The sequence below is a fragment of the Montipora capricornis genome, chromosome 13, assembly GCF_036669925.1.
Source record: "Montipora capricornis isolate CH-2021 chromosome 13, ASM3666992v2, whole genome shotgun sequence".
Classification (NCBI taxonomy): domain Eukaryota; kingdom Metazoa; phylum Cnidaria; class Anthozoa; order Scleractinia; family Acroporidae; genus Montipora; species Montipora capricornis.
In genome coordinates this window covers 41113635-41136092 of record NC_090895.1, presented here as the reverse complement: position 1 = coordinate 41136092, position 22458 = coordinate 41113635, and the positions used below count along the sequence as shown (strand labels likewise).

The following is a 22458-nucleotide window of genomic DNA, read 5'->3' as shown; positions in this document are numbered from 1 at the left end:
AAGATACTGTGGGATTTCAAGATACATGCAGATCAGGCAGTGGAGGCTAACAAACCAGACATCGTGGTCATCGATAAAGTGGCCAAAGAATGGCTCATAATTGAATGTTGCATGTCCGTTTGACACCAGAGTCAGCAACAAGGAAAAAGAAAAGCTGGACAGATACCAGAACCTAAAGAGAGAGATCAAAAGAATCTGGCACTGCAAGAAGATCAAAGTGGTGCCCGTCATTGTAGGCGCCTTAGGAACAATTCCAAAGCGGCTAAATATATTTGGAATGGCACACGAGCTTGAGCTGCTGTAAAAGGTATGTATACTGGGATCTGCAGGGATTCTACAAAGAGTCCAGGAAAGAGAATGAATTAAGGGATTGGGACGTGAGATGAGCGGTAGGTCATCTATGGCCGCGAGAAGTGGCCTGATGCTTCTATTATTCCAGGGAAGTTATGTTGAAAAACAAATATATAATAATAGTGTCAAGCCGTAACGAGCCGTGCAGCGAACAAAGTACTCGTCTGCTTCTAGCTGGGAAATTGCACATGATTAAAAACTAACCCATGTAAAAAATTACATATCTTTAATACATCAAGGATACATACATCACGTCGGTGAGTGAGCACATACTACACAATTTAGTCAAATTTGATTGACTTGCATAGAAGTTGGCTATTGGTCATAGAAATATCAGGAAATGGTATAGAAGAATAAAAATCTACAAATCTCTGTTTAATTGCTATAAACATACTTTTAAAGTGTCAACACTTTTATACACTGTATAAAATTAAGAACAACAGAGCTGTTCCTTAGCCTTATTTTCTCTTTTCTATAGGTTTTAAAATAAATAGTTTAAAAGTCTTTATAACCGTGGGCGCAAAAATTATTATAATAAAGTGATATAAATACTGTCGAGTTACAGTTAACCGCCTTCCTCGTGCAATTGTTCCTCCGGATTCTTTGGCTTGCGTGTTTTCTTTACATGGGAAATCATTTTGAAAAAAAGAGCAGCAACAACTAACTGAAGGTAACCGAGTTGTCCCTTAGGTTCTCAATTATTTTCCTGTGTTTTCAATCTCTCCATCGATATTTTGATGCTATCTCTCTTGCGTTTGGTTTTCCATAGCACTAAGTTTAACTTCCTTCTCTTCTTGAAGTTCTACAAAAACAAAAAATAATACATTAGTGTACACCAAACGGAGAAATAATTATCACGTCCCCTCAAAGCAGGACGGAAAAGCGAGAAACGTTTTTTCGTTTAATTTTAGAGTTTGTCAATCCGAAGCCCTCCGTCCGTTTATTCTAGTCTGCGCGGACCTTTGCTAATTTTTTCCAGGTCGAGCCTCCAGCCACTTCAACAATGCATGCCATCAAGCCAGCGTCTCACTGGTCTCCCAACCCTCCTTTTGACTCCAGGATCCCAAATCGTGAATTGGCTCGCGCACGCTCTATTGCGCCTTGCACTAGCTGCATGCATTGAACACGCATTTAGCTCTGTGATAGGTATGATTAGGTCAATTGATCTTGAGGGTATTTTGAGATTGGCCGAAGTAACTACTTTGACTCTGTTGTGTCCTGCACTCAATTGTAACTCCTGATACAGAGCTTGTAGCTAAATCGAACCAAGTGAACACAACAAATCGAACTCGGGGACTGCACTGTTTAACTCCAAACAGAACATAATGATGACGACCACGAGGTCGTGCGACAAACATCACGTGACCAAGGGGCACGCAACGCGTGCAAATACAAAACTTACGTTCTAAAACGAGGAGTATCCGCCAGCATCTCAAAATAACAATCATGTGTAGATACTTTGGATACGGGCTATCTATGTTGCTGAAAACAGTAAAGACAAAAGTGGGGATCAGTTGGGACCAATGGTGCAAAATCGACTATTGTGGTTTTGGCCACCCAACAGCAAAAGAGGCTTCAAAATCACCCCTGAGGTTTTTAAGCCACGCAGTGACAAAAATGAGGCAGTCTAGGTAGGGGAAGACGGAAATGATACTCGTAACATCAATTACAAAGATTTCTTTACGTAAACAGGTTCCTACATGGTATAAAAGACACCATTTTGTCAGAAAAAAATCTTTCAATGTACTTTTAATTTATTTATCTGAATTGGTAATCCACAAAAGGGATGACCCTTCACTTTAGACGTTAAATAAGTGTTTTTTCCTGAAAAGGGTCCTGAAGAATAAATAGTGGCTGTCTTGCAACTCTTCTGAAGAGTAGCCTGTAACAGCCTTTTTGAAGGACTCAGTGTTGCTAAACTCGATCACACTAGTAGGTAGACTTTTCCAGACGTTGTATCAGATCCTCCTGTTACAAGGCTATACTTAAAGTATTTGATTGGCTTATTGGTCGAGTAATCCTACATACCTGAAACCCTGGCTTGAAATAGCTTCTACCAAAAAGTAAAATCCGATCAGTGCAACGTCAAAAACCTAAAATTCGTCGAATAGATTAGAGGATAGCTCTGAGTGTGGTTAATCCTTTTATTTTATTTGTACGTAAGGGTTGACTGGAAAACTTCGAAGCATTTTCAAGTTTTCCAGTTTGTTCTTTGTTTTTCTGAAGACTCCTATTTGCGTTCGCCTTCGTCGGAACGCATACTCCTCGGGCCTTTTCAGGGTTCCGGCGCAATCTTGGAAGACCGGATCAATTTGCCTCAATTTGGTTTAGTGTTAGGTAACCATAGTGACAAGAGAACCAACGTCGATGTTCGTGACGTGGTAACTGGCGCTTACAAAGGGTGAAAAAATTGGCTTAGCTTGTTTCGATAGCAAAACGTCGGATGAAAGGGACGAACGAACTCTAGTTTAGATTTTTCTCTGTGCCTTTCCACTTTGACTCTTAGGAACCACGCTACACGACTGAGCGGGTTGTTGTAGGGAGAGGCCTTTTTTGTTGGAGGTGGAATTGGTAATGATAATTGACGTTCCCAGAGTCCGGGCGAAGCCACTCGCACGAGAAACTATGGGACTCACAATGACTAGATGTCAGGCATCGGACTTTGAACTTGCTTTGTTTGAACATTTTTTCATCATATCTTGCCTCTATATCGGGTCATAATTTATGCCAAGTCACCACTCTAATTTGAGTTTACCTCCATGCTGTCTTGAAATAAACCTCTTCGAAGAACTATTATTCTCAGAAAGCACTGTGACGGAAAAAAAACGTACTTATATTAGCATTGACTTTGCGCTCCATGTTACGTTTATGTTAGATAAGGTTGCAATATTTCGGCTGGCCAACACTAGTCACGACTAGTGTGTAGTTGTTCGAGCGGTACAACTACACACTAGTCGTGACTCCATCAGAAAGGCTCGTGAGGCATTCCTCATACACAGAGGAAAAACACTGGAGCCTGCAGGTCTTAACAGAAGAGATGAAATGTAATTTAGTTTAGCTACCTTTTAATTTTCTTTTGTTTTTTTCATCTTGTTATCATGTATTATTCTCTCTCCTCTTTTTTATGCATTTCCGTTTTTATAACACATCACGTAGCATTTTTATGTCATTTCCGGTAAATATAAAGATCTTGTTACTAGCATTTATCCATTCAATAAACCTGAAGAAGGCTGGTGTTGGCCAGCCGAAATATTGCAAGCAACAACGCCTATGTTCACGTTGTCTTGACCAACCTTTGCAGGATATTTTCTATTTTAAAGTTTTTTATGGTGTGGTCACGATCTATTTTGATCCAACGTAGAGCAAGTTTTGATCGTACACGGTTTTTGCAGTGGTTTAATCCTTAAAAAGTTAGATAAGGTGTTGAGGAAAACATCGAAAGTGGCCAAGCCTACATAACTCTCTTGTTCCTTTGCAAATCTCAGTGCCATTGAGCTACACTTGAAAAGTAGACCTTATGACTCATTACAACCGACTTCTTGATCGGTAGGCAAAAAATGCAAATCCCATGAAAGAAATTAAGCTCGGGGAAAAAATATGAACCTCAAATTTGAGGTACAGTGGAAAGAACTGTGTTCTTTTTCAAACTGACTCTTGTCAAAACGCTGGTGGCAAGGAAAGCGGCCGTATCCTCTTCGATCCTTTGCTTGCAGCTGACTTCATTGCAGCCAGCGCTAGAAGACTAGAAACTTAAATAAATTTATTTCCCTTTCTTTTTTTCGCGAAATCCGCCGCTTTCGTTGGGCCCCTAAGGCCAGCTGATTGCATTCGATTGTTCCACTCTTGACGAAATTTCGCCAAGTCCGCCATTTTGGGTGAGTCGTCTCCCCCTTGGAAAAATTTAGCCGAACCCGCCGCTTTTGTTGGGTTAGGGTTTGGGTTAATATTGCACACGATAATCCTCGATTTAACAAATCGAAAGTGGTTCAGCGTTGTCTGTACTCTTATCGACAATGATATTCGTCATCACCGTGGTCAAAATGCGCCTAGTGTGTCCACAACAATTTTGACCACTGCATGCCCAGTGAGCCAACTCCTTTAAGTTGCTCAACTTATTGCGATGATCTTTCCAATATTCGTTTCATTCTATTCTGCAGTTCAAAAATACGAAACTTCATACGTTCTAAAAGATCAATATAATGTGCATAACAGCAATTCTGTTGTGCATGTTATAACAAAGGAAACAGATCTTACCTCCAAAAGAAACACATACATGATTATCAAATTGATGAAAAGAAAACCAGCGAAGAAGATCTCGATTCCGCGATCTGCAACTTACATATAAAGTAATTTAGCAGTGCAGCGTAATATTCAGATCGAGGCGCTTATCTATTCCTGGTATTCCAAAACATCTTGCATTGCATTAAGTAGCATTGCTCGGTAGAGAGAGTTTTACGTCTCTGCGCATGGGCAAACTGTCACGTCAGCCCAATTAAGGACGGTGCCTACTATTGTTATTGCGCGTACGTTCTGCGCATCTCCAGATACTCGGATTTCCTATAGCCGATGCTTACTAATACAGGAATATTTTCGCGCGGTTCAAAACTACGCAGATAAAGTAGATGTTCGTAAGTACTCTTGGTATCCAAAAAGAAAATTGGGGGTAACCATGCATTCTTTAGAGATTTTAGAGATAATTTAGCTTCAATTTGAGAAATAACGCCATACATTGCTTTGTATTTTAAAGCTTTTTACAAATATTGTTCATGAATTATCTTTGAAAAATGCGTGGTTACCCCTAATTTCCTTTTTTGGATTTCAATAACACCTGTTAAGATCTACATTTCTGCATAATCACAAATCGAGGCAAAAATACCTTTGAATTAGTAGGCACCGTCCTTAATTCCATTTTTATCGAAAGAATCGAAAGCACTGATGCGGGAAAAGGAAACGATGCCATACAAGTGTAATTATTCATTGGAATTACTTTTACAATCATTTCCTTTTGTATTATGAACCTACTTCATGCGAAAAGATAACTAGTGCGTTATGACAAATCCGGCGGAGACCCGTACAGTAAATTCGACGCCCTGTTTCTTCCATTAGAACAGGCAATCAAATGCAAGTCGGGAGTTTTAAGACCGATCTATCTTACCGTCAACCACACCGAAGTCTGCTAAGATATTGGCGATCACAAGGAAACTGTCCACTATCGCTACCATGACAACTGTAAAGTTTGCGTGACGATGGGTGATTAACTCCCGAAGATCTTCCCTCCAAATTCCATCCGAAAACCATTGCTGTTATTTTGTTTAAAAGAGAATATAATTATAATTAGTTTGCCATTTTTGGTGAGACCCTTCCCGGGGATCTTCACAAATTCCTTGAGTCAACACTTTCCCGAGTAAATTTATTCTTAGGAACAGGTTTTTCCCGCGGAAAGTATCACAATTACCTTGACGCCGAGATAGCTCTGTTTTGATTGGCTTTTACAACAGTGTGCGTGCTGAATCTCCCAAGGGAGGCGTTCTATAAGTAAATCTACTCGGGAAAGGGTTAACTCTTAGCCAAGTATGGAAGAAAGAGGCTTCCTTGCATAATTGATGAGTTTCTGCCTGGAGTGCAAAAATTATTTTCCTTTTGTATGTGTGTGTTGCAACTGAGCCAAGATTCTCAGCAGTTATTCTAAATGTATGAAAGCTTTCAAAGTTTGTACACACAGGCCAACTATGTAGTGTTGAAAGTAAAAAGAGATTGGAACTACTCTTATTGTGGAGATACTATTCAAAAGTATGTATGGAAAAGTAATTGAATACTACTGAGGTCCAGAAAGTTAAGGTTCACATTGCAACCAGGCTGATAATAAGATTCTTCTCTTGTTCGGAGGAATGTGAATGTAGCTTAAAAAAATGACAATTCAAAGGCCAAACGTTTCAACACTCCTGTCAAGTTATCTTAATCAGTGGTGATCCAAAGTAAAGGGCGTGAACATTCAATAATCATCAACATCCTTGTTACTTATAATATAAGTAAAGTTAAAGTGCTACTGTGATCAAATTTTTATCCCTTGAGTTTTTTGGTTTATCACATAGAGTACCATGAAACATTAAAAACGCTGTTTACCGTTTGGAAATATCTGCATTGGTTCCAGAGATATTTAAGTTTGAAAAATGTGTTAAATATGCAAATGAGAAGGCTGATGACGTCATTCACCCAACCCAATAGAACATCAAGAATATAAATAGAGCTATCTCGGTCAATTTGCAACAGAGACCATTGAAACTTGGTGAGCTGATAGTTCTGAAGGCAACACACCTACAACTGTAAAGAAATTGGTTCCCATGGCGACTCACTCTTTTCCAGTCCCCTCCAACCTGATTTCAATATTTTGGTGATCTCAGGCTAGAAATACATTTACCAAGGCCACAAACTCGACCTAACATCTTTATATGCTGACAGGATCATGCAGATGAGGCACCATTTGCAAATATCAAAACAGAACACCAAAGGTGGTCTGTAAAGCTTTTAATATCAGGGAGGTCTGGAACCCAGTATGTTGCCATGGTAACAAAAATGGTATGCTCATATTGTGGAACACATCTACTAGAATCTTAGTGCAAAGAACCAAGTATTTCTGATACAAATTGGCTGAGATATCTTTCTCCATCATACTTGATCAAAATTTGGTAGGGTTTATGACGTCATCACTTGGCTAATTTGCATATTTAAAAAACTTGAATATCTCCAGAACAAAAAGAGATATTTGAAAATGGTAAACAGCATTCTTCCTCTCGTACAGACTACGTGTTTATGTGCCAAAATGGCTTCGATAGGGAAGATTCAAATTTCGTCACAGTAGCACTTAAATGCGCCGATCAACTCGAAAGAAGTCTAAAAGCCAGTTTTCCATTTACAGCAACGCAAAGGGTCAGAGTTTGGGTTGATATTAGGTCAACTGTTTTTTTAAGGAGTAAATTTCAAGGGACAATGTAGTAGAGGCAAGTAAACTCAAGGTTAAAGTCATATTTATCATTACGAACGGGCATCTAATTATTCTGCGTTTCTGGAAGTATTTGCTTTTTTTTTTTTTCTTTTTTTTTTTTTCATCACTTTGTTCCGAGCCATTCGCTTTAAGTCGATTTACCTTTCCCTTGTCTTTACACAGGTCGAAAATCTTTTTTATAAACTGGAGAGAAAGGAAAATTTCATTAGATATCGGGAAAAGGGTAAGTCCCAAGTTTGTTTAAACTAGATGGTAATTTTGAACTTCTTGAATTCTAACCTGCCTGCTTTTGCGGGGACGCTACGGAAAAGACAGTTCCGTTTCTTTCTCAATTAAATGAAGGTTAACTGAAATTCTAAACCCAATGGCAAAAATGAGCACCTTCGGCTGTGTATAGCTATAGTGTATTTTCTTTTTTGGCAGTTAAAAATGTCATGGTTACAGCTAGGGAAGACCTTTGACAGCGATGACTACCAGCGGTTTTTGTTAAAACAATTAGGGAGCTTAAGCACGTGCGTTTTTGAGACGCGGACGGCAACCGGAAGTGAGCTGTTTTCCCTTTTAACTGGTCTTCAGAAAACCACGTTTACATTGCTAAGTATCTTTTCCCCATTAGAGATGATTCGTATAAAAATCTGGGAGACACCACTGTCCTGGCACGAGAAGTGTCCTCTTCCGGTTGCCGTCCGCGTCTCAGAAACGCGCGTGCTTAAGCTCCCTAATGGTTTGCTGGGGGTGCTTAGTCTTGCAGGCTCAGAAAAACCTGGTTGTGGTCATTGTCATTTAAGGTTTTTCCACAGCTTGACGTCACACACCGCCATTTTGGCCTTAGATGACGTCGCATGCTTCTTTGCATTCATAATTTCGAGAGAGAGGAAGTTATTTTACGCGAAAGGTCCTTGATGTCTTAGAATGCAAAATTACCGGAAAGCAGGAGATATTATTTTGTGACATACTGAATACTTTTCATCTTGTTTTGCAAAGATTTGAAACCAAAGAGTTCCTTTGTTATGCGATGTAAAGGGGAAGATTTTTCTTGATTTTCGTCAACGCGTCTGAAGGTGCTAGCTTTTGCTTTCATTTAGTCGTTATCCTTGCATTTCCGAAGCAACCTCGAACTCCTCAATTCCAACGCAGGGAACTGATCGTGATGCATACACACATACACAGTGTCATTGCCATAGACTGCTGAAACGTTTGCGGTGAATAGGTCATTTGATTCAAAACTAAATTGTAGTTGATCGAATGCAAAAATGGCCGCCAACAAATTATTCTTTTGTCTTTGTGTTAATTAGCCTAACTAGCCTCGGTCACACGCGTAAAATTGAAAGAATTTGGGCTGTAAAACGAGGCTAGTTAGGTCAATGCCTTGAGTAGCTAACCTTGAGCGTGCGCAACAATTATGTAACAAACAACGTTTTCCAATTTGTGAATAACTGTGCCCAGACTTTTATTGGAATATATGATTACCTGGAATATAAAACAAATGTAGACGCACACCCCGCCACGGGACTTGGCCATAGAACTCTTTTTATCTGAATGAATGAATAAATGAATGAATGAAACTTTATTGAACACTTCCCTGTGGCAATGGTACAACCTTGTTCCCAGTGCTTTTCTCCCGTCTGCCCAACCGTCGGTGGAGAGTAGCCCAGGGAACGAGTTTGATAATCTTGCCTTTCAGTCAAAGCGTATGCAATACATAAAAGGAAATCGTGTCGTGACGTAGGTTTTTCTCGCAGGGAGCGAAAGTAGTAGAGGTAACGACAGCCATAAAGGAAAAGCGAAACAAAAGCCACCTGAGGAAAGCCTTATGCTATCAGCTTAGGTTGTCGCATAAATACAGTGGGTTCTAGCAGGCTACAATAAGATTTCGCATAATCAGCACCTTTCGTTTGGGCAGTAGACCATTTTACGGTTCTGTGCTCATTGCTTTTCTTGTGTAAATCATGTGGTAATGCTAAAACGTTGCTGTTTACATAAGAAAAGCAGTGACGTTTGTATCAAAGCAAGGTCAACTCCAGCCTCGCTTTTATTTAAAGGCCTGGTAACTGAGCACAAAACTGTAAAATGGTCTATTCACTCTTTGCACAATCCCGCATAATACACTTCTATTACCCCCCCCCCCCCATCCCCCCCCCCCCGAAAAAAACTCTTGCATAACAATTGTTTGCAATTTCTCCTGGGACATGAAAATGTCCCGGGAGAAGTCGAAAACAAACGATTTTTTGGGGAGTAAAAGAGGTGTATTATAGGATTTGTGCAAGTAGTGAATTAGCAACAAGTTAATGCGTCTGGGTATGTTGCTTGTGCTTATGCTCTCGTCACTAGAGAAAACCAACCTCTTGTCTGCAAGGGAACTTTTCAGAATTTTTACCTTAACTTCTGAGCCTTATGTCATGAATTTAGTGGGAAGGAAGAAAATCGCTCTATAAAGATGGTTCCATTTTGTTTTGATCCGTAACAAGCCCAAGCTATTTTAAAGCTGAGTGGACAAAAACTAGGGAAGTTGATTCCTCATAGTTTCGCTCTAACACTTTAGTCTTACCATCTTGTGCGTGCTCTCTCGAGGTTTCCTCGGTTTGCGAATTGTTTTCTGTATCGGATTGCTGGCTGGCGTGAGGGTTCGACTGGTACTGTGAAACTGCGGTTTCAATCTTCTGATCCACTTTGGACCAAAACGACGCCACCAGCTTGTCCACGTACTCAGAAGAAAAGAGTTCATCTCCTTCCTCTGGCGAATGGGCTGTGGCGGCCAAAGGAGTGTCAGATTCTCTCTGGGAGGGTTCCGTTTTGGCCGGTTTTGTATCAAAGGGAGGTGAATTTGATGTTGGTGTTCCCTTTCTGGAGATATGCTCTTGGGGCTGATCTTTGTGATCTTCCGTTGTCCCAGGAACGATTCCATAGTTGTTCTGTGAATTAGGCAGAACACCCCTGTAGTTTAAAAAAACACATGCGGTTTCAAGAGCCATGATTTTGCTGGTTCATCTGTTCTTCCATCGTTCATATTACTCGTCGGAATTCAAATCCGATGAACTCGTTACCACGATATCAGCCTCGGTTTCATGTTGGATTTGTTGCGACCCCGTGGAACATCGATTTCAACGAAGTTCTAAGTTTGTCATACACCTTTTTCCAAAATGGCCGCCATTTAGATCTTCTTTTGTTTTCATTCAAATTAGACCTTGATGCCTCGTTCAAGGAAAAATATTCTTTTGAATTTGCAGCTCAAGAACGAGGCATCAAAGGTTAATTTGAATAAAAACAAAAGAATATATAAATGACCGCCATTTTGGAATAAGATCTATAGGCGGGGTCTCGTTGTGTGCTTTTATGCTACACTGAAGTTTTCAAGAACTGTCGTGACCGGTAATGAAGAGTAATGATAGGAGCACGTCTGTGATAAGATATATTATTTTTCATGTGCTCTTAATCCCCACAACAAGTAAATCAATCGTTTGTTTAATTATACGCAGTTTTCCAACAAAGAGCGGCGCCGGTCATTTGACGAATATACCCAACCACGCAATGAACATTTTAAGAAACTCTGGAAATAGATTAGGAAGTTGAAGCACCGTTGCTTTTGGAAACACTTCGCTCTAATTACTTCTCGAGTGGATCAGATGTTCACGGTGTAATTAATCGCACATGAATATTTAATGCAACAAACTGCAAAGTCTACAACTTCTTACCTTTTATTGTTGGTCGCCAGCCTGGTAAATCGGTTTTCTTGGTCGCTTCCATCGCTCGTACCTTCAGTTTCCGTGTCTATGCTTTCTAACCTAAAGAAAAGGAAATATAAGCGCGTATGTAGAAAGTATTAAATTTCCTCTGGTGTAAAGAAGCATGACGTTCGCCGTGCAGCATCAATGCTGATACCTGTTAATGTTGACCTGAGGAGTATAAGACATCTGCGCTGATTTTCCCCGTCAGAGGGTGATACATTCTTAAAAACCCAGAGCCCTTTCTTGGCGGAGCTCTTGATGACCTATTTCCTGTTTTCTTTTTTTAAATCCCTCTCATTTTGCACTTTCCCTCTATAGATTAAATCTCGTGGAACACAGTGTTACCCGCTTTTCGTAGGAAAACAGACTGGTGCCCAACAACAGTCATTTTTAGCTGCGTGACAACATCTTTAAGAGGCCAAAACGACCAATCCAGGCTGACTTTAACCTTGACGGGCATTTGAAAGCTCCTTAAGTTATCTGGCAAGTGCTCTCTCTGTTCATTAACGAAATGTTTATCGCCGGATGGATTCCTTATTTTTTTTTGACATCCCCAAACACTTGGAAACTAGAACTTCTTGTTTAAGTTCCTCAGTTCGCTGTTCTGGAAACGAACGAGAGAAACTTTATTTTATACCAAAGCAATTTCACGATTGATTAGTTTTTGAATTTTGACGCTTAGTGATTGGCTGAAAAGTATTCAGTCATTTTATCATCCAATCGGAAGCAATTATGGTTCACTCATTCTCCATTTCTCGTCCGGCGATGGCTAGAGGAATTCCATCTACTCTACGATTGCTCCATTTCATTCTCAGACGCCAAAGTATTTCTTTGGTCGCGATTCGAAAGCACTCAATTGATAAGTATTTGAACTGACACCATATGTTGCGAAAAATTGTCTGGGTGAGCAAATCGCGAGGAAACAGATACGATGACTGAATACGTCTTACTAGTTTTCGTCAGATCAGCCGCTGCAGGAGCCGATGACTACGTGCCTTCCTATAGACTATATCCTTGAGTCAACCTTTGCGCTTATCTTTCTATTTTTAGAACTAACCCTAACCCTTTACATCAATGGACCTCTTTAGCTTGTACGTTTTGCTTTCCTATTTCAGACCACGTGACGGTTACTCTGGGAACAGTTTCTTTCAAATGTCGTCTTATTCACGTGCATATGTATGCATAACTTATGAAAAAACAAAAGGAAAATTCTCTTGGGAACATTACGTGGTCTGAAATGGGAAAACAAAAGGTACAACTTAAAGAGGTCCATTTGAACAATAGACCATTTTACAGTTGTGGCTAAGTTACCAGGCCTAACAATGGAAGCGAGGCTGCCGGTGACCCTGTTTTGATACAAACCTTCATGCTTTTGTAATGTTAATATGGACTAATTAGCGTTACAACAACACAATTTACATGATAAAAGCAGTGAGGTCTGTATCAATGCAAGGTCACCGGCAGCCTCGCAGCCATTCATAGGCTTGGTCGCTGAGCAAACAACTGTAAAATGGACTATTTGCATACATTGTTTGGGCTAATTTTGTCTTCGTTCAGTTGACAATACCCTTATTCTGATTGGCCATTTCAAGTGTTCGTGGCGTTCTAAAAATGGAAAGATACGCGCAAAGGTTGACTCATAAGGCTTATATGGAGAAGCAAGTTCCTACTCATGGGTTCCTGGCCGCTGACCTTACCACAAACATACTCGTAACAATAGTAGACTTTAAGACCTACAACAGGAATAGGATGAGTTTCAGCTCCAATTTTGAAAAAAATAGAAAATTTTGCTGCAATTGCGTGGGCGCCTGATAATGAAAGGAAGGTCCTTCGGACTTAAAATGGATCGAAGAAAACCTCACCATCGGATCAATACCTGTGTGAGTTGTAAATGTCCAAATTTGTATCCTCAGATTCAGAAGAATCGCTGTACAGCGGTGTTCTTTCCATTCGTCAAGTCTTCAGTCACGCAATTCCCCAACACGTGATGGCGACTCCTTGCAAGCTTCTTGATATTGTGTTTCATGGTCACCACCTGAAGGAAATTCAATTTCATAATGAAGCATAATTTTGATTGGAAAGGTTTTTAATTTGAAATTTACAAATTTCGTTAACGGTCGTCAGTTATGGCTTGATTCTGACCTCCATACTTCACGAAAATAATCTAAATAGAAGTGCTCTTTGAGAGGCTTTTTCGTTATCGATAACCGTCAGACCTTAAAGGATTTATAATTGTTCAAAGTCTGAAAAATCCCCATACATTCACTGTAATTTAAGCCGTGTTTGCCCTCCAACCAATATGAGGTCAGAAACCGTGAAAAGGTTTATCATGGAAAATGTTGTGCAATGTATGATTTTCAATATTGCCTAGGGGAGTGGAGGAAGGGAGAATCCTCGTTAGGTGGTATCTGTGGGTGGCAAATTGGACTTGACTTGGAATAGTCCAATTTCAAGTTCTCCATGACCGTTCAATAAAAAAACACTGAGGACGCATTTTTACAGGGTTAGCCTCCATTCGAAGTGAATACATTCACAAATTCTAACAAGAAGATGACTTGTTTACTACTCTGTCTATTGTTTAGTTTCAAATTTCAGGCACCATCCTGCCGGTATTGTGAAAATATTCACCTCTGATGGATGCTAAACCTGTAAATATGCGTCCTCAGTGTTTTTATTCATCGGTCATGGAGGACTTAGAAGTAGACTATCCGTAGCGATGAACCAAAAAGAGGAGTGAAAAGGTGTGTGATCCCTAGCCTAACTTTTTGGCCGGGATCGTAGGTTTCCATGTTAGCATGAAGAGATCCATACAAAAATTAGGCCATTTAAGTTCTTTGTTATATTGTTATTTAAAAGCAGCTAGTTCTCGGCGAAAACTCGATTTCATCGCGCACTTTCTTGGTTTTGCATTTGAAAGCTATCGAATGACTTGAACCTCGTTTTCAAAGCGAGTCTAACTGCGATGCCTTGCTTTTGTTTTGTTTGTTTTTTAACCACAATAAAAATAGTTCGCTCTGTAAAAATGCCGTGACATAGGTAACGGCGGCGAACGAAGCATAAATCACAGTAAACTGCAAAACAAGGGCTGTGCTGACTAAGGGCCAGATGACAAAGTTGCTCTTTTTTTCTAAGATCGTCATCTCCATAATATTGTCACATAATAAAACACTGTAATGCTTTACGTGACCCGGGAGTCAAATATTGAATAAATCCGTGAAATTTTAGAGGGAAAGTCTGCGAAACAAACTAGAAAATTGCGGACAAAGTCTGAGTTACCCGCAGTCTCAGGTTTGTAAACAGCGGAGTTCCAGTCATCACTGATCACATGACTGAACAAAAAGAGCGCGAAAACTCTTGAATGTTGCAGCTTTTGTTGGTTTCGACGACGAGAAAAGGAGCAGAAAGTTTCTTATTTATAATAATCGTTATCAATCAACTGTAAAGTTTGTTTTTGTCAAAAGTTTGTAAAGTCGTTTAATCGTGGTCAGAGGAGGACAGAAGCGTCATAACCACAGCTGTGAGAGCGACAAACATCGCAAACATTCAGCGACTTTGTAATTCATGTAGTTTTGGTCGACTTGAGGACAGAATTTCAACTTCTTATATTGGCTTGGAACTTATTATTCGACTGAGAAACTAAATATTAACGATGCAGCATAAAATAAGTTCTTCAAAGGTTGTTATTTTGGTGTGGGCCAGCACAGAGCAATCTTCATGGATTTCAACAAGTGCTACTGGTTCATTTAGTCGAGAAGAGGTGAGAATTTTTGCATATTTTGTAAACATATTTTGCACGCTTTTCACGCCGTCCTAAAAAATCGGCGATTTAAATGCGGGCGACTTTATTTCACAGTGCTGCAGTTTTAAAAGCTGCGTTACACACACTGCCTTTAATTTAATGTTCCTCTTAAATTACATTTCAGTGCAGTTTGTAGTCAGTTTAGGAAAATCAAGCTACGGCTGTCTTCCATGCAGCATTGAATAAGTTCTTCAAAGGTCTTTTGGTATGGGCAAGCTCAAAGCACTGGCGACTAATCTTCATATCTTTCAACAACTCAGCTGACAACTCCTGGAAAACGTGAGGCTCACCTGGCTGATAAGATTCATCGAATTCAGGTGAGATGAAATTTTTAAATATTTTAAAAACAGATTTTGCACGCTTTTCACGGCCAAACACGTCTGGGCTGAAAGCGGAATACTGTACTGGATCTCAGTTATTCATGATTCCTTCCATTTTTTTTTCAAAGTTTGTTCGATATTCAATTTCCGAATTCGTTATTCTTTAACGAAAACCGTAAAATTCTTCATTCCAAATGTTTTAACCAAATATACCTCAGTCGTTTCTTTTTTAAAATTATGCCGTTATTCATTATTCCACTTCCACCTCCAAAAACATGATTCGTAAAAATAAATAGCGAAATATATTGGCGGTTGGAAGTTCATAACCGCCTGTAATTTCATGATGTACACATTTTCTTTTCTCATTCAACAAACATTATTTTACGTAAAGAACCGTTGCATTGATTGAAAACCTGGGGCAGGCTTGATCTGGTTACAGGGAATAACGGGGCTTATAAATTTTATGAGGGTAAATCCGGGGGGAGCATTGCAGGGATGGCGCAGTGGCGAGAGCACTCGCCGCCCACCAGTTTGGCCCTGTTCAATTCCCAGAGTTGGCGTCATATGTAGGTTGAGTTTATTGGTTCTCTACTCTTCTCCGAGAGGTCTTTCTCCGGGTATTATTAGTCCGCTTTGCCCTCTCCTCAAAAACCAACTCTGCTGTGATTTTGATATGAGTAAGTTTGATCTCCGCCCGTCGAAAACTGTAGATCACAGTCGAAAGCTTGTATTTAAAAAAAGAGCTGTAGCCAGAAAACGTTTTTTAAAATTTCAATTATGTTTTACTCTGGCTACGGTCCCTGAATATTTCCAGATATAAATTTGATTTGTCCCCAATCAGTGCCCCACCTCCAGAAGACTTGGCACTAAAAGTTTATTATTAGATCGCTAGACTAAGTTCCTCTCGGCCGGTGGATTCCAGGTAGATTTAACAATATTAATGTCAGCAATCACCCATCCAAGAATGACGTCCTCTCCAGCGAGGCTTTACGTGAGTTAAAGAAGATAAATAATTCTGTGAAACATAGTCACTATACAAACTGGAAGAAAACTGAAAATATTTATACTTGAAAACTGATAGATTTGTTTTTTCCCCAGTGTTTGTAAACATTTTTTTTCAAATTAGTCAATGAGATCTTCATATAGGGAAGAATTATGAAGTCTACGGCCATCGCGACATAAGCAACTTAATTAAAACCTTCGTTAATTCCTTATTTATCAATCATGTATTTATGAAAGGCGTAGTAAGCCCTCTTAGGGTTAATCGATCAAGCTGGGTTTGTTTTCGATTTTGAATTTGGTATAATTTCGTTTTGCGGTTCTCAGACACCTTATTCCTGAGCATAGGTCAATTACCCAAGTGGAGGACAACCAATTGCTTTCGCTGCTGTAAGAAGAGAACTTTAGAGGTTGGAATCACTTGACGAACCGAGATACCATGAAGAGATGCACTTACGTAAAAAAAAAAACGTCTGTTGAGAGTATTAACATGTCAGGCATGTGGAATGTGGTAAAAATGGAAAGTTTGTAGTAAAGAGGTGATGACGTCACAAAACTAAATATTTGAAGCAGGACGTTTTTACAATTGCCGGAGAGATTATTACTAAAAAATTCAAGATGACACTGAAAACCGGACGAACGAAAAACGAATACTTGCTAAAGCTAAGCCTATGCACAGGATACGCAACATTAGTTGTTGCGTTTTCCTAAACTAATGTCGAACGCAAAACCAATTAAGCATAATTAACACATAAGCCATTAGACTTACACATGGACTATTATTTTTCTCTTTATGAATAGCAAATTCAATTTTAGAACGCCGGCTAAACATGTCCGCAAAAACCATCAACCATAAAGAAGAATGTTCGGTGAAATTGGTTTGCACTTTATTTAATAACTTTTCCAACTCACAAGATATTTTAAAAGCAGTGAAGAACACAATGAAAGATCTTTTTATTTCCCGCTACCAACAATTTAAAACTTATCAGGTGGTAAAATTATAAATGTATGTCTCCCAGGCTACGTTAATGAAAGAAGTCAAGTGAAGGTTTCTACACCTGGTGAACAACTGGTACTCGTGATAAACCTTTACTCCAGGCGATACAACTAATTCAAACATTCATTGATGTAGGTTTATTATGAAATAAAACAATAAACGTTCTTTATTTTAAGACTAGTTTCCTACCAAAAGAAGCAGACTTGTTTGGCTTTGGCATTTCCCACATTTGTTTTTCAGTGATACCAAAGGAACTTGCGTTGAATCATTAATGAGGAAGGAAAGGTTTTGTCAAAGCCGGATGAAAAAAACTAATCTTTTCTTTTTTTGTCTCCTTAACTCAAGTTACTTAAATATTATTAGAAATATCACTTTTTCCATGCACCGGAAAGCAAACACCAATCCATACTCAAATTACTCATGGAGTTAAAACCAGGATCATTTGATCTCATCATCACTGAGTTGTTTGTAAACATGTATCGCTTCCAACAGGCTGTTTACTAGAACTTCGACTAAATTTACTTTAAAGATGGCGGTTCAGACTGGGATTTCCAATAACTGACAGAGGAATAGCTTCTTATGTCTTCGGGTGCATGCTACACACATTTACTTGGTCATCCGGAGTATTTCAGCCTTTACATTACGTACTTAGTGTAAACCGATATTTGCTTCGCTTACCTCAAGAAGAATCCACAGAAGAAACTATCTTTGCATTAAAGGACCAGCGTAAAATCCTTTCCCTTTAAAGGTACCAAATCAGATATCTACTTCAACTTAAACAATTTACGGTTTTTCTCACATTTTGTGGTAATTTGGGTCACATGTGAATTGCCCTCATACGGGAAACTGGGAACCAGTTTAAGTGCGAAGCGTTCCGCCGTCTTGTTTCTTGAGTGGCATCCATGTATGACTCAGTCAATAGTTGAAGCAATGAAGCGAGGTAACAGGACGAAATTTTTTCAGCTGCATAAATTCAACAAACGCTTTGGTTACTTGTGTTACTGTTACAACCTGAATACTGGAACAGTTTTCTCCCAGTGTACAAACGATATTACCGTGACGTTTAAATAAATATTCAATGAGAATAAGTCACGAATAAACTCATGTAACAGGCTCCGTGGTGACCATAATTCTCGCAAATGACAAATAGGATCGGAATATCAGTTTAAATGATTTTCTTTTCGGTGAGTGTAATAACCCTGTTAATAATTCAGTGATACACATTTTTATATCAGCTGAAGAATATTTCGGAATCTATGGTTTGGTTTGTTACATGACAACATAATAGAATTCCTTTAATTTCAGGTTGAAAATTCCTAATCCGGCAGGATTTTAAACTGTATCTATAATGGAGCATTCCAAAATAAAATCTGCAAAGGCCTTGTCTGCCTCTATCTATTATGCTCATTCTGTGATGAACCCGGCATTTCATTTGGCCACTTTAAATGACACTATGAACTCTTCAGTTGTGGCCATTGCTTATTTTTGGCAAACCTTACTTTTCGTTGTGAAAACTTCAAATCAGTTTCTATTCCGATAACCATGCTGAGAATTCTAGAGGTATGGACGATTTTCATTACTTCGTACCGCAAGGCCTAAATCCAGTTGGTATTCGATATAATACTTAATACTGTTAGCGCTACTTTAAAGGCTGTCTGTGTACTATATACTGAAATATTTATTGTTAAGAATTGGTAGATTCCTCCAGTTCCGTTTTTTTTGATTCACTTGAAAAACCCGCTAGCTCTGACATAACTAATGATATTCTTGGGTTAAAACTAGAGAAAACGAATGTTTCTGAAGATAGAAGGCAAGTGTTTATCGTTTTGCTACTATGAATAGGCCTTATGCGTGATGACGTCTGACCAGCTAATTTCGCCACCAAGCCTCGTTTGCACTTAAGGGCAATAAATCCAGTAAACTTTTGATGTCCTTCGATCACAAAATTATCCCACCCATAACGTCTCCATATGGTTTCTTTTTGGAAACGCACTTTATTATCATGACTTGTCACAGGGAAACACTCGGGGAGTGGGATGGGTCATTGCCCGTTGAGGGAAGAACTGGTCTGGGAAGAGGAAGGTGGAGCAATTTTCAGCACGAGGTGTCTAGGCACGTTGAGGGCAACCGTCAGACTTGAAGTGCTACTATTACCAAAAAAATCAATTCTTCTTTTTCTTTGGATTTCAAAACCATGTTAACTAAACACTAGGTAACCCAAGTTTTAAGCCTTGGTTTAAAAAGGACATCTGTATATTTTAACTGGAATTTTCCTATTTAATGGTCTGCAATTACTAACTTTAAAATCTTGAGAGAGCTGGATCGAGGAGAAAATGACGTCAAAGACTCACAAGTTTAAGAATGCAATGGGTTTAGAGCGATTTTCAATTGAGTGTCGTAAAACCAAAACCAAAGTAATTACTTTGGCCAATCAAAAACGACGGAGACAATCCAGTAAACCAATCAAAACTCGAAGTAATTACACGTAGCCGACACAAAGCGCGGGAAAATTTGCTCGCGCGAGCCACGATTGGTTTTGGTTTCACTTTTGATTGGTTGAAAAAGTGGCGCGAGAACTTTGAACCAATCACTGAGTGAAGTAATCATAAACCAAAGCAATCCACTAATTACTTTCGACACTCAATTGAAAACCACTCTATACGCGACTGAATTAATATGCAGCACCAGAGTTTCGGGCTTTCAGACTTTTGAACTCCCGTTTTGCATATAAAATAAGTTGCATTTACACGCTGAAATATTAAGCTAATGAGTAAATGACCTCACTTTTCCCTAGATCCAATCCTCAGAGAGTTAACCCTCTGAGGCCCAATCGGTCAATTTTGAACGTGAGTAATGGCGGACCGTGAAATCCAAACCTTACACTCAAACTAAACAGCTCAAAATTTGAACAAGCTCAAACAGCTCAACATTTTGCAGTTCAGGTGTTAAGCAAACACACTTTCAAAATCTGAAGAAAAAGAGGAAGTTACTTTTTGATCATAGTAGCACTTCAACGCATAACAGGCACATTAAGGAGACTGATCTCAAATCTTTTATTACGGCCAGTCTAAAGTGGCGCCGACGGCATCGTGAGAGACACGATCCTTATTTTTTTCTTTTAATTTGTAGTTTGTTCTTTTCACTTTTTGTCATTCACATTTTTCTCTTTTTCCGCTGCGATACCGTCTTCAAGATCAGCTTTAATCCCAGTATCTTTTTCAGTTTTCCTGAGCCGCTTCATTAGAACTGCCTCAAGAGATTTCAGGATCTTCTTCTTCCATGGAATGTTTTCCATCTCGTGTCTTTTTCGAGTCTCGATAACCTTTTTGGCGAGCTGCTTAAGTGAAGAGCTTGCTTTCTTTGGAGGCACTGGTGCATATCTGCACTGTGTGTCTTTCCTTTTTTCCGACTTCACGGACGTACATTTCATTGACCGTCTACTGTCTGCTGAGTGGTTGGAGGATGCATTCAGTTCTGGCGTTGGTGTTGATGTTGCATCAACCTTGGATGCGACCTTAACCAAGGTGGAAGGTGGTTGTAAAATGTGGATACTGACATATGCGTTTTCTCCCACTTTTTCAGTGGTGTTGGTTATAGCTTGTTTTCGTGCTTGTGCTTCGAATTGATTACTAACAGTGGATTCGGTTGGCTGGGGAAGTTGCCGTTTGGTCGAATCAAGAGAACTGGGAGTAGATTCCTGATCATGTTGTCCAGAAAGTAGTGTTTTAAGATTTATACTTGGATTTTGGTTTGCCATCTGAGTGTAATGTTGAGAATAAGAAATGGGATCCCATTGTCGGTTTACTTGCTCGTTACTTGAAGGTGGAATATCTGAGCCTGATTTAGATTGCAGGCTAGCATTTGCGGAAATTGCTGCCTTGACGCAAGCGTTTGCATGTTCTTTTGCCCTTGGTTGTGAGATGCGAGACATGGAAACCGACTGGGAGTTATCTTGTAACGAAATTGACGTATGAATGTTCAATCGATTTGGAAATGCAGTAAGAAAACTGTTGAGTCCAGTATTGGCTTGTTGATGGCTCTTTACCCTCTGTGAATCTTGAAATGGTCCATTGAAATTCTCTGGTCGTTGGTTAGTTTGTGCAGTAGATTTAATAAAAAGGCCAGCAGTATGGTTTGGCTGTGCATGGAATGTTTCGGTGTTATCTTTAAATATTAAGAAATCTCTTTTCTGCGCATTGCTTAAAGCTTTTGGGTAATGGGTAGATTCCTGATTTGGGTCCTGACTACGTGAGTGGTAAAGGCCAGGAAAAGATGGCTCAGTACTCTGTGCATTACTCGATGGGTTAAACCTGGACTGAAATTGGTTTTTTTGTGCATTTGCATTTGAATAAGCTGATTCGTTGCCATATTTCTTTTGTGTACCACATGACGCTCGATCATCCTTTTCACTGTTTGAGGTATTCATACCCGCAATTAGTGGATGGTGTCTCAGTACACTGCTGCATAAATTTCGGCTTTCAGCGAGCTGCATGTGAGTCTCTGTGTTAGTGACAGCACTGGGCCTCTCGTCAGCCTTCTTTTTACAGTGACTACCGTGATCGGCAAAAAGGTGTTGCTTTGACTTCATATGATTGCTCAAACTTTCGGCGCCAACACTAGAGAACCATGTCTCTCGTGCATGACTGACTCCTTGTCGGTTTGCGTGAATTTCTTTCCCATTTGCATTGGGGAAAGTTTCAAGGCCAGCAAAAGGTTGAACGTCGCGTGCAGTAAAACTCGCGTGATACGTTTGAATGTTTTGGTCATTTCGTTGTTTATTGGAAAGAGGAAAGTCCTGTTCCTTGGAAGGAACACTAGGGCTAAATGAATGCCTCCTTAAATCTTGAACATCCTTGTAAGGTCGTTGATCTTGAATTGGAATTACATGAGATTTATTTGTTGGTTTATCGACCAACTGCTGCAAACGTTGAATTGAACTTTTTTCTGTTTCAGCGCTCTGTTGTCCAAACCTAGTTCCCAAAATACAGAAACACGGCTTACCACAAGTAGCAGCACCACACACCTTTTTGTGTTGTTCTTGAATTGTCTGAATATTATGCGGAGTTTGTCCCCCTTTAATCTGGAAGCTCCTGTCGTTTAGTGAACTTAGCGTCTGGGATTGGGGTTGTGGCTCGGAAGTAGACGTCCCTGCTTTTGCTTTTAAAGGTGTCTGCGTTGTTTCTGTGATTTTCCGCTGACCGGAAAAGAGGTTTTGCATATCAAATTCTCGAATTACTTCTCCATCCTTGATGCATGGCATGCTA

At 39.6% G+C, this 22458-nt stretch overlaps 2 protein-coding genes across 2 annotated transcripts in view; both read right to left on the bottom strand.

The window, feature by feature from the left end:
- Positions 1–284: 284 nt before the first annotated feature.
- Positions 285–18029, bottom strand: LOC138029872 (uncharacterized). The gene is made up of 12 exons (XM_068877707.1): positions 17873–18029; positions 12956–13114; positions 11047–11136; positions 9903–10288; positions 8825–8889; positions 7496–7537; positions 5507–5651; positions 4606–4679; positions 3107–3160; positions 2380–2444; positions 1754–1833; positions 285–1153 (listed from the first exon to the last, which is right to left on the bottom strand). Exons 2-12 carry the CDS (start codon positions 13027–13029, stop codon positions 1092–1094), a joined length of 1137 nt encoding a protein of 378 aa, XP_068733808.1. The 5' UTR covers positions 13030–13114; positions 17873–18029; the 3' UTR covers positions 285–1091.
- A 2175-nt stretch (positions 18030–20204) lies between these two features.
- Positions 20205–22458, bottom strand: part of LOC138029859 (uncharacterized) — a 6795-nt gene continuing 4541 nt past the window's right edge. Inside the window, exon 3 of the mRNA XM_068877676.1 lies at positions 20205–22458. This exon is cut by the window's right edge and continues 2128 nt beyond it. Within this exon, the coding sequence (XP_068733777.1) occupies positions 20334–22458 (2125 nt within the window). The 3' untranslated portion in view covers positions 20205–20333.

Bases quoted from the DNA above. Each gene is read 5' to 3' on its own strand.
- LOC138029872 (XM_068877707.1), bottom strand. From the start codon at position 13,029: ATGGAAAGAACACCGCTGTACAGCGATTCTTCTGAATCTGAGGATACA. The intron at 10,289-11,046 runs GTAAGAAGTTGT...TTTAAACTACAG, and splicing joins CTGGCGACCAACAATAAAAG to GGGTGTTCTGCCTAATTCAC. The intron at 1,834-2,379 runs GTATGTAGGATT...TACTGTTTTCAG, and splicing joins ATTTCAAGCCAGGGTTTCAG to CAACATAGATAGCCCGTATC.